Source organism: Amphiura filiformis, chromosome 12, assembly GCF_039555335.1.
Source record: "Amphiura filiformis chromosome 12, Afil_fr2py, whole genome shotgun sequence".
Lineage (NCBI taxonomy): Eukaryota > Metazoa > Echinodermata > Ophiuroidea > Amphilepidida > Amphiuridae > Amphiura > Amphiura filiformis.
In genome coordinates, this window is record NC_092639.1 from 59,727,642 (window position 1) to 59,741,028 (window position 13,387).

At 33.4% G+C, this 13,387-nt stretch overlaps 1 protein-coding gene across 1 annotated transcript in view; it reads left to right on the forward strand.

The window, feature by feature from the left end:
- LOC140166507 (phospholipase D1-like) overlaps positions 1-13,387 on the forward strand; it is a 192,126-nt gene that overhangs the window by 24,134 nt on the left and 154,605 nt on the right. Inside the window, exon 3 of the mRNA XM_072189987.1 lies at positions 5,377-5,533. Coding sequence (XP_072046088.1) covers positions 5,377-5,533 — 157 coding nt within the window. The remainder of the gene's footprint in view (positions 1-5,376; positions 5,534-13,387) is intronic.

Here is a 13,387-nt window from a genome sequence, read left to right on the forward strand (position 1 = left end):
GGCCCATGATCTGGAGGTACCGGGTTCGAACCCCGGGATTTTTTTTTTTTTTTCTTGATAGAGTTCAACGCTATTCTCTCAATGATTAATACCATTAACAAAACCTTAGTATTTTGTTCGTAGTCATTTTTTCTGTGTTGTCAAACTCTTGTTTTGAGCTAAAATGCACAATTTCACCATTATGCAGCTTATTTAAAAAATGGCCTTTGTCGGTTTCACATAGCTTTACATGGTGTGCTACATATTTGCATTGTGTTTCTCGTAATTGAGTGAATATCGTACTGTACATTTGATAGAAGTGGAAACATATCATCATAACAAAATGTGTAAAATTTGGTTGTAATACGTGCTTTTGTTTTAAAGATATGGACCAAAAACCAATGTTAGATGCAGTTTGCACCCATCACAAAATGTGTTTAATTTAGCATAGGGGAGGATTTCAATGACCACTCCCTAAATAAACCAATTTCTTTATTTAATAATTTATTATAATTCAAAGGCCTATAATACACTCCCAAATTGTGTGAAATATGAAGTTCATACGACATTCCGCTTTTTGAGTTATGAGACAAAAACGAAATTTATATGAAATATTTTACATTCGCCTCGGACAATCAAAGAAATTAATGTTGGTACACTCGGGCATACTAAATGTTAATCGCCACCCCTTTCCCCCAGTTCAATGTTGATGAAAGCACTTTTTCCATTGGGCTCTCCAGTCTCCCCAACATTGATTGAGGGGGAATGGGGATGGAAGAGGAAAGGAGAAGGTATGTACTTCTCATCAAACATAGTTATACTAATTTCACTTAACTCTCAGAGCGGCAATGAAGAGTTCCAACATATTGTCAAGGTGTACCAACTATTAAATTCCTTGATTGTAGGTACTAGTTATTTTCCTTTCCCTGGCAGACTTGCAGCAAACATGCCAAAGTAGGCTAAGCCTATATTTTCTCTTTCGGTTTAGAGCAAATTTATTTAAAACTACAGAAGAGTTGCTGCTTGCAAAAAAAGTCATTACACTCTGTGTAGAACTATTATTAAAGTTTCTCTAGATTGCCACATTAAAAATTAGAATTCAATATCACTTCAATTACATTACACTTCCCAAATTATAAATTGAGAGTTTTTAAAAGCAGTACTCAGTAGTTGAAGGAACTTTAAAACTAAATAGACACAAATATTTCAATTATCTCAGTGCTTAGTGAAGCTTGAACTAGTCTGGTATGGCACAAAGTTCTGCCGTTTTGTGTGTATAAAACGTGTATGGCATATTATCATTAATACGTGCAAGGTGCATAGTGATCATATCAAATACAAATATTTGCAGCATGAATATATTGTAATCATAATTTGACTGCAATATAAACTTTAGTCATGCAAAAATAGCTAATGCCGGTAGATGTTTTGAGATACTTGTTTAAGCATGAAACATAATGAGCGATTCTACGGTAATGCACGTTACACTTTCTTTTAACATCCTAGCTCTTTTAGTCTTGAGTACGATACTGCAATTTTTATTTTTCTAGTTAGCCTTGCTGTTTATTTGTTATAATAACAAACACAACATTCAGGCTTCCATTCAAGCTTTTATTTTTATCAATCATGTTAATATTGTCATTATGGTCCATTAATATGGTACACTCAAGGTAACATTCAGTTCAAATTGTATTATTGTCATTATGGTCCATTAATATGGTACACTCAAGGTAACATTCAGTTCAAATTGTACATAAATTTTGCACCATTTTGTTCATTTATGCCAAACTATGGAAGAAAGATATCACACTGCAACAATACAGTAGAGATATAGTCAAGTGGTAGTCTGACTTTTGTTATTCATGCCTGGTTTCCGGTCATGGGTAGCGGATAATTGCCTTCAATAAAATAGAAATGATGAATACATCTTTTTCATTAGAGAGGCAAATTAGTATCTTTTATTTATAAAGTAAGTAATTAATGCATGGAGAAGTGTACAGATATGAGATAGCGCAGTGACAACAAAAATTTACCTTGCAAATAACGAGCAAATGTCATCCATTGTAACTATTACAGTTGCTAACAATGTGGAACAAGCCAGTGTACATAAAGGTGGACACAGTGGCCTATTGAGTTGACAAGGAGGCCCTTGAACTTAAAAGCTATGATGGGCAATATGTGTTTTGAATAATATCCTGTATGGTATCGTAGAAATTCCCTCTTTCTCACCTAGGATGTGGCTAATATTTTGTTTCCTGCATTGATTTTATATTGACAAAACAATGAAGCAAAACAAATGTTGTCTCAAAACAACCTAATTTGTTGGAGAAAACTTGGGTAAATTAAAAAATGGTACATCTTTTTATGGTGTCTAATTATATTTATTGATATTATTACACACAGATATTGGACTCAATGTTTTAATATATATCTGTGGTATAGGTAAGACAAGCATATCCAGTAACACAGATCGTGATGATTACCTGGCTTTAAAGTATTTGTGTAATGTTTGTGCCCTCCTGGGCACATAATTCTGACCCATGATGATAGGAATATTTAACTGGCCAGCATGATCATGAATGCTTAAATTAATGAATAAAAGATTGAGAAATTAAAGCAATTAATAATTTTTTTGTGGGTAAAATGATTGAATCTAGTGATCATTAAGTTGAGGATTGAAACTGGTATATTTGTTGTTTACAAGCTTGTAAACCAAGCAGATGTGCCTGACTAGAATTGTTAATCGGTGATGAACAACGGTGAAACATGATTGAATCCCTTTCAATAAAGAAAACGAGCTAAAGATTGCGCAATTCACAGGATTATTTCATGAGGAATGTCCAGTTTTATAGTCATTGCCACTCAACCCGGGCACTCAATATTACAAGAAGATCAATTTTTTTTTCTGTTGATACAGCAAAAGAATTACAGAATAAAAGGGCAATGTTTAGCCGCTTCCTCCAAAATAACAACATGTAGCGCACACAAGTTCCAGACAGTCTCGCTTGTGTTCGCGTATACGCTACAGTAAAAGTGTGGATTCATCACGGATTAACAACGGTTGGCTCCATTACATCTAGATATGGGCTGTTTCACGATCAGGGTACATATTTCAAAATCCATGTTTCTTAGCATCCTGCTGCTTAATGAAAGAAGCTGAAGGATTTCTTTTAATTTAAAAATGAAGTATGTCTACTCCCCTTAAAATCACACATAAAAGAAATCACACAAATGCCTTAGTTTTTTCATTATATGGTGAAAAGTTCACTTTTTTTGACATTTTGCTGTTTCATCTTCAAAAAGCACATTTTGAAATCTGTAATTTATATAGTAAAGGAATTCTAAATTTACTACTGGGTGACATTTCTAAATGTAGTTATATGCACCTAAGTTTTGAAATAAAAATCATTTGCATATTTAAATTACAGAAAAAATGCGACCCAAATAAAGATTTGTCAAAAATCTCCAAAATAATGTCCCCTCCTTTACATTTGATTTTATGAAGCACTATAAATCAATTTAAAACCCTTCCAAATTGTGCAGAATGGGTGAAAAGTTTCATGTGTATCCTGTAATTCAAAGTACCAAAAATCGTGATTGTACATCAAGTGGCGGAGTGGGGACGAGTGTTACCAAGTGATGTCAAAAAAAACATGTCCCCTCCTTTACAGCATTATTCTCTCTGCAATATATTTTTGCAGTTAGGTACCATGTTTTTAAATTACATTTTAATAGCTCAAGGTGCAACCATTGTAGGGATAAGAACCAATTTTTGAAATTCACTATAGATTTTTTTCTTTTGCCACATCCAAAAATGTCCCCTCCTTTACGCTTGATAATACAAAATCATGACTTTGTCTAATTTTATATATTCCCACACTGATAGAGTGGTGAAAAGTAGTTAAATTTCATAATAGGAACTGCTGATGATACTTAAGTGTGATTTTTGGAGAAATAATTTGCAATTCCAATTTCAATCTGTCAAAAAAAATGTGTCCCCTCCTTTACGATCAATGGTTTTTGCATTTTATTCAAATAATAGGATTGTCTTTGTTTGGACTAAAGAAAAGTGAACCTAGGAAGATGGGTTGGATACAGGCAGACATAAAAATAGCAAAATCCACTTGGTCAATGTTATTATTTTGATTTTATGCTCCAAATAGTCAACAAAAACTATGTAAAGGAGGGGACATTTTTTGACACATTTTCCTTCATATCTCAAAAACGCTAAGTAGTATGACCGCCAAACTTGACATGAGACAAGATACTAACCCACTGCTTCATGTAAATGCATATTTGTGTAGATTTTACTTGTCTTGGTAAACTCGCAAGTAACTTCTCTTAGTCAAATTCAATATTTGAACCATTTCCACCAGTTAATATGATTCTGCAAAAAATTGATGTTTACATAATATACAATCTGTATATCATTTGAAAGCTATATGTGACTCCTCGCCACAACTGAGCCCGGATGTCGCCAATCATCATTTTTGAGATATTCAACCAAAATATTCTGCTTGAAATTAGCTTTAAAATGATGTATATCATGTCTATAGTACTTGATATTTAAGTAGTGAAAATCAATAAAACAGTCAATAAATCCTTTCTTTCCTATTGTTTATTGTTAAGTTCGATGGAGCATATCTCAATAGTGGCACTGGCGACATCCGGGCTCAGTTGTGGCGAGGAGTCACATATTTGTCAGCAATAATATTAGACAACTTTGGGGTTGAAAAAAGGCAGTATCAAATCATTGTAATGCTGTTTGTAAACTTTGGTATTTGGCCATTTTCCTTCATATAGCCAATTAAAAAATAATATTTGAAAAAAAATAGAGGTTAAGTGGCTAAATAATTGTTAGAACTTGAAAATTTGATATATTTAAACCACTTTAACATTTAAAACAAGCACATTAAGATACTCTGATTTTGCACCCTCGTGAAACCCACTTGTGTACCCTGATTGTGAAACAGCCCATATAGGAGTTGTTGAATAAAAAAAACACACACACATGCAACAAAACAACAATAACAGCAATCAACAGCAACATTGACAGCAGCAGCAGTTCAACAACATTGGCAGTAGCAGCAGTAGCAATAACAATGGCAAAAAATTACACACAAATTTAAATATTTTTTGCAGATTCCCTTTTACAAATTATGCATACTGCTATGTTATGATCATCCAGCATGAGCATGTATTACAATGTATTTTACACAAGGTCCTATGCACACACTTGACGCCGCACACATACGCAAGGGTTACCGGTTAAAAGGACCTTGCAAAAGACGAATCTATATAATGTGTACATTGATTAATGGCAATGTTGCACATTTTCTTTTTGAAGTTGACATTTCTCATTCATTTGCCTGTCTTTTTGCTCTTTGTTTTATCCAGGTATTAGACGTCGCTCCTTCAGCAGTCTTCACATGCCACCCAAAGGTTTCAATGAGAAGTCACGATATGTCTTTCTTCCAAATGAAAAGATTAGCATCAAGGTGCCTGATTGTGGCAGGCATTCCACTGGACCATCACACATCCTCAATCCAAATCTGTAAGTATATCTAGAACTACAGCAGCTGGCAGAGAAGAATGGCACTCTCTTGCATTGGTCGATGTGCATACCCTATGCATGACTTTCTGTTCCCTTTCTGGCATCACTGTTCATGAATGCTGAACAAAACATGCTTTTGATTAGTAAGGGCTCAATTGCTATTATTGTGGGACAAATGTAATAACTAATCAGGACCCCACTTAAGGAGGCCTCCGTGTAAAAACCACCAGGTCATGGGAAGATGAAGGTTGGACAAATCCTTTCATATTTGGTATATGCCTCTTGGTTGATGATTCCTTGCTCATGGCAATGAATTTTTTGCCTACCTCGTATCAGTGTTTCTAGACAAAAAATCACTAATTTTGCCCTAAATGCAAAATATTGACAAATAACGAAAACATGGATTTCTATATTGTATCCCATAACTTTCAAACGATATTGACTTTGATACTGATACTCCTACATAGTTTCAACAACATTATAGGGCATACCCATCATGCATCATTTTGTCCCTGTGTTATTTACTATTCGCAGGATACCTTAATATAGACCATAGTTTTATACAATTTTTTTGTTAAAAATAAGCTTAATTTCAAACAGAGATTTTTTTACAGGCAGTCACTTGAGAAAAAAATTTACATGTCAAATGGGACCTTGAATATTGTTTTCAAAAATAAATAAAATCACCATTGTGTTTTTACTCCTTAGTGTACTTCTGCGACATGTAAGTCACCCCTCTTTTGCAGTGTTTCAATGGAGCTGGCAGCTGGCAATATTGTCCGGTATCTACCAGAAGTTAATGATGACCCCCCACAGGACTCTACCAAACCAAATTTTTTAGCTTCCTTTTATGGTCCTATAACACATTCAAGATAATTTAGTGGTTTAAACCTTTGGGGAGTGGTCAGTTTTTTTTGGCCACACGGGCCAAAAATTAAAAATGCTCCAATTTCAACGAAATTGGTCTCAAATTGCTTGTCATGTAAAAACGAGTCAAATAAGGAATGGTTGTAACCATGTAGGATGTTTCGTTACCTGGGAAACATCACAACAAAGGTTGTGGTCAAATAGGCTGTAATGGGGACTGACCTTTATTGGCAAATTTGGTCAATAACAAAGCACTTTAGACAGTGCAAACGACGATTACTTGGTTTTACATGACGATCAATTTGAGACCATTTTCGTTGAAATCTGAGCAGTTTTAATTTTCGCCCCCTGAGTGGCCAAAAACAACAACTGACCACCACCCCAATGGACCTTTTTGCTTTATAACTCAAGAACGGTATGTCACATGTACTTTATCTGAATCCTTACAATAAGAGGAATAATTTGGTGTGCTTGTTAACCATATGTGAGCAACCTTTAACCTTGAAAATGGCTGGAGTGCCAGGAATTATTTTTTGTTAACATCTTGAATGTGTTATAGAACCATAAAAGGAAGCTAAAAAGTTGGTTTGGTAGCTTACATGCCTTATGTCGACATTAATGTCGACGTCGGCACGTATCCCGACATGTCGACATCAACAAAAAATTCTAAAATTTTTTTTTTTTTTTTTAATTTTCAAAAAATATTTTTGGCCAGAAAAGCAAGTTATAGGCCCAAAATTACTTGTTATTCAAGGTTGGAAACCAGAGAAATACTGCTACTAAAAATAAAATGCCATTTTTTTTACAAAGTTGATAAATTTGTATATTTTGATTACCTTTGCTTCTATTGAACAGTCAGGGACACATTGAATTAGTATGCATTGCTAGCTGTTCAATAGAAGCAAAAGTAATTAAAATATACAACTGTATCCAACTTTGTAAAAAAAATTGGCATTTTTTTTTTTTTTTTTTTTTTTTTTTTTTGATTAGCAGCATTTCTCTGGTTTCCAACCTTGAATAACAAGTCATTTTGGGCCTATAACTTATTTTTCTGGCTAAAAATATTTTTTGAAAATTAAATTAAGAATTTTTTTTATGTCGACATACTGTCGACGTCGGTATACGAATTATATCGACATGTCGACATTAAAAAACGGTGCCGACCACAGCACTAGTCCTGGGGGGGGGGGGATCTTCATTAACTTCCCGTAGATACCGGACTAATACCAGCCACCACCATTGGCAAGCAGCATACTCTACTCATTGGGTCATGAATAACAGTTAAAAATACATTGAAATCATTATTTCAATTCTCTGAAAGAATTAGTTCATTCTTTATTAAAATTAAAATTGATTGCAATAATCGCTGAGGATTTATGCATTAAAACGTTATTTTGCTCAATTCTATTTCTTTAGCTTTCTTTCAAACCATGTTTTGGTTAGCTTCAAGCATACAGCCATGCACTCCTATTTCAAATGATCCATGCTGACACAAATATACACATGGAATAGCACGAGGTGCACAAGCCCTGTCTGATGGAAGCGTGACCTATGGTTAAATCATAGATTCTATTCATAGAACATAGTGGAAAAACATTAGTTCTAAAAATTAGACTCCAAATATAGTTTTGCAAATGTTTTGTCAGCGGCCATTGCAGTTATTATATTAGAATGCGGAAAATGTAATTATAATGAACATAAAACAATAAACATAAACTCATCACATCTTGTATTTAACATGGGCCTATAGGCCTATAATATAGAATAATCAATATACCGTGCAAGTTAATAATCGAATCTTAAGGGTAGACGAGGTATTGTTGGTCGAAGCAACCTAAAAATTGATTTTCATTATCTAGATCAATATATTATTGAAAATTAACACCTTCATGTTTTGCAAAAGTTCATTCTACAAATCGTATACTTTGCAAACTTGCTTAATTTATTGTTGTTAATGAGTTATGTACGTTTTACAAAAGTGTTGTTGTTTCATCCCTCTTTAAAACGTAGCTCAAGAACCGCAGCACCTTTAAAAGTATATCTGTCATATTTGAATTCTTCTACACGCTCGCTATAAATTGAGCAATGTAGTTTTTGCTATAGCTCACTACCATTCGTAATATGCTGTGAACTACCAAATCACAACAGTTTAAAATAATTAATAACCTTAATATGAAATTATATATAACAAGTTTAGCATGGGTCACCAATCAATGCCACTTGTATCATTGTATGCCAAAGAGCCCTATGTTGTCAGAAGTGCTGTAATGGAACTTTAATAAAGCAGTAAATTTTACTGTCTTACAAGTAGCTGTATAGTTACAACTGACCATTGAAATAGGAAAGAGGAGAAATCTATGAATTATAACATGAATACTAACTGAGTAATCTGCATTATATAAAAATAATAAAGATTTAAAACCTAAATAAATACATTTTATCATGATTTTTTTATTATTTCTAATTAAGGTCAGATTTCCATGCCTATTAATATGGAGAGAGGGGCTAGGACATGAAGAAAATTAAATTTTAGTGAGAAATGAAGCTGATATAATACAACAGATAAAATGCATCTTATGAATTATGTTAATAAAAAAAATATACGTCATGGCACAATAAGCACATTCATGAATAAAGTATGTACGCCTTTGGTGTTCCGCAAATTAGTAGTTCACTAAAACCATGCAACTTAAATTGTGTGTATCTAAGTAAGTAAATACAAACACAGCGGTGAAAATTTATATTTTTTAGAACTGTTCCTCGGCTTTGTAAATATGTACGATTTGTGTTGAAAAGTTACTGCCCATGAGAGAAATACAGATTTAAAAAATGACCTATTTTTTGCTTTAAAACATCTTCTTTTTAAGGTATTTACATAATATAAAAACACACAAGGCACCAAAACTATGACTTTATCTTTAAATATATTTGTGAACCCAACCATTTGAAATGTTTACTCCAAATATTAACTTTCTTGTACACTCAGATCTAGAAATACATTGAAAACATGAAATATAGTCGATTTTAAAAGTCTGACAAAATTGCGTAAATGGGCTCAATCAAGGGTTTTTGTTCTAGAAACACTGGCACATGATACAGCAAAATTATTTCACCATGTGAAATGTTTCATCACTATATGTCCATAATAAAAGTATGAAGAGATTTGAAGAACCTCCATCTTCCCGCCTCAGCAAAATTCAGGAGGTTCTTAGAAAAAGGGCTCCTTAAGTGCCATTTTTCTCTGTCAGGTAGTGTAAAGTGGGTCCAGAAATGTCCAGAAGGGTTAGCTGTTGGCTATGTGATCTGATTTTAAGCTAAATAGGTGGGTGGTTGTTAAAATCAGTTATATGAGAATAGCCAAAATAAATATGTTGGTTCAAATATTTTTCATTCATTTAGTTATTCAGTCAGTCAAGTCTATAATTCATTCATTCATTTCATTAGTTCAATGAAGTATATTTAAAACCTAGAGGAAACAAGTAATTGAAACTGTTTTAACTTATCCCATTTTGTCTTCTTTATTTAAGCTTGAAATCAATCACTATATAATTAGTTTGATGAATATTTACAGCAAGAGCATAATTTCCTACATTTGTAGGACTAAATATCAATACATTAATTTCAATTATGGCTTCATGCTATATACCCTAATGTAAGTAAATTACTACCCATAACAACTATGGCAGTTATTAAACTAACTGCACTTTATTGCAATGGGAATTTTATTGGATAAGCAAACAGTCTAATTTGTATAAATTACATGAACGGCCAACATAACAGATGACCTCATTGTCCATCCTTAGACAATTAATTTTATGAATTCCAAATATGACCTAAATTATATATAATTTGTGACATTGTGAGCTGACACCAAGACCAAGACCTACATCCTTTAACAAAGTGAAGGATCATAATGAGCTATTCCAGTTGAAATCTATAGTCCCCCTATGGAAGACATGACCTTAATCGCCAATACGGAGGGTATAGATTACAAATGGAGTCCATTTAGGTAATCCCATTGGAAAGTCAATTGAAATTCACATTCCCTGGAATGTGAGAGGAATGTGAATTTCATAGGAGGTTTATGGATTTCAACTGGAATAGCGTAATATTATAGTCCCCCTATGGAAGCAATGACCTTAATCGCCCATACAGTGGTTATAGATTTCAAATGGAGTCCATTTAGGTAATCCCATTTGAAATTCACATTCCCTGGAATGTGAATTTCATTGGAGGTTTATGGATTTCAACTGGAATAGTGTAATGCATGCATTCTCTAATGCTAAAACATTTCTGTTTTCGCTTAAAAACAAAATTAGGTCATAACATATTTCCCAATGTAACTCATCTTGAGAAAGCTGTATTATGAGGAATACAGCCCTGGGACCCATATCTTGAAGATGAGCTATATTTAAATACATGGACACCAATACAATAAAAACTATATGACAATGTAACATGGATCTGGATGTTGACACATGGGAACTGGACAAGAAACTTCAGTTATTTATAAAAATTGAAGTTGAGTTGTGTGCCATTCGGGATTTGTAGTTATTTGTCGTCTGACGTCTTGTTTAATTGTAATACTTTGAGTTTGTAATCTGTTCTTTCATTCTCTTTCACATTTGTTAATTTAAATTTGTAGAGAATGTAGAATAGAAACATTCATGATATCAAGTAGATCAAGTAGTGGCCAAATATCAACTTTTTTGCATAAAATGTACCGGTATTTCCTAACATGATAGGCATATGAGGCTTGTATTCCAGATCATGAAATATGTATTGCACTTGACAACCTTCATGTAGCTTACCCTTAATGTAAAAGCTTCCTTTTCCATAATGTATTTTTGTCAGCCCGTCTCAATGGAAGCATGTTCAGATGAAGAGCTCTTCATTGTCATGTGGGAAATGTATTTATAATTACAAGCACATAACAAGTGGTTAAGAGACAGATAACCCATGTCCGATGGATGAGGCATGCATGCATCTCTCATAGAATCAGATGGTTTGTAGTAATGGGCTATTCTATTTGAAATCGTACACCCCTATGAAAGACATGATTTTAATCTCCCACACAGGGGGTGTAGATATCTAAATGGTGTCACCCATTCAGGTATCCCCATTTGAAATTCACATCCCCTGTGTGTGGAAGATTAAGGTTATATGTCTTCCAGTGGGTTTATAGGTTTCCTGGAATAGCCCAATATGAAGTGTTCTGTGACCATGGTGACATTTTAAAAAAAGAATTGCATTTTGATGTGTTTGTTCTAATTTAATGGATCATAGAGATGGCATTTGAATGATCTGAGTGTAGGGAATAATGTTTTACTGATTTGTTGATACATGTCAAGGATAATGGTGCAGTTACAGTAAAGTTTTATGATCTGTGCTTAAAAAAAATTATAATATAGCATCCCCAGTGATGTTACATGTGTTTTTATTGAGAGTCACTCAGTTGTTCACTGAGAAAGATAAAGAAAGACACCTCCTCTACCTCTAACCCTGACAGTAGGGCATTTGGCAGGGCTTAAAATAGACAAGGGCAAAGGGTGATTTGCCCCCAAATATACCAAATTGCTTTAGTAAATTATATTAAGCTGGGCGATTTTCAAAAGTAATAGCCCCTGCAAAAAGGAAACTGTTTTGAGGCTTGTAGCTCAAAATAAATGGGTATCATGTCTTTATGGGTATTTAGCCCTGAAATCCTGAAAGTAGCCCTGAAAGTTAAAGTTACAAAAATGAAAATTAACCCTGAAAGTTAAATTACAGGGCCCAAAAGTCTCCCAAAAGGAAAAAAAAGTAATTTAAGGCCTGGTGTGTGGACTATTCTTAGGTAGCAATATATGGAGAAAATCGTGCATTGCATTTTGGATAAAATTTACACAGAAGGAAATATTTTCAGTTTTTTTAAATTACTTTTAAGTGTGAACAATTTACTGTCAATGTTTGAAGGTTATATGAATGAGAAATAAATAAGATCTAATGTCTTTGTCAGGCCTGGAAATAAGTCGGTCTGAACCAGGAGCCAAACATTTGGAAAAGCGGCTCCTGGTCCTGTAATTTTCTAGTGAACCAGGAGCCATTTTTAAAGAGCCAGGAGTCATTTTTCTTAAAGTATCAAAATGCTTATTTTTGTTATTTCTACAGCTTTCGATGCTCACCTGAGACTTTTAGATCCATGTTATTTGTTATTTAACTTATTATATTATTAATTATTGTCACAAGTTAACAAATAACAAGTTATACAATGAATGTTATTATATCTGAACAGACCAGTTGAGTCTATTTTTTTATTTTTTATTAATTAATTTTATTTTATTTTATTTTATTTTATTTTATTTTATTTTATTATTTTATTTTATTTTATTTTATTTTATTTTTTTATTTTATTTTATTTTATTTTATTTTATTTTATTTTATTTTATTTTATTTTATTCATTTTTTAATTCATTTAAAAAAAATTCAATTTGGCCTTTTATTTCGTGATTTTAGGAAAATTTTAAATATCTAGAAACATTGTCGCCAAAATTCAAGATGGCCGCCATCATGTTTAGCGATCGTGGTAATCACCTAACCTGAAAACAAGGCAAAATACTGCCAAAATTATGAGCCCTGAAGGCAAATATCAAGGAAAATTGGTGAAATATTAGGTAAAAGATAAGATTTGGCACTGCATTTTGTTGAAAATACATTGGAAATGGCCAATATTTTGAGCGGAAATGAACTTGCCTGACAAAGTTTTACTGGGCCATTTCCTGAGCACTGATACCGGGCGCAAAATACAGATTTTCTCTGGCGCCTGGGCGTGTAATTTTGGTTGGATCCAGGCGTTAAAACTCAGTAACCGTAGGGTAAAAATCGCTCGGCGCCTGCTTGTTTCCAGGCTTGGTCTTTGTTGCATATCTGTTGTCTCAATCACAAGAGCAGGGTAACTATAGCCATTGGCCACATAAGAAAAAATATTATGCAATTTAAACTTGCCTATTT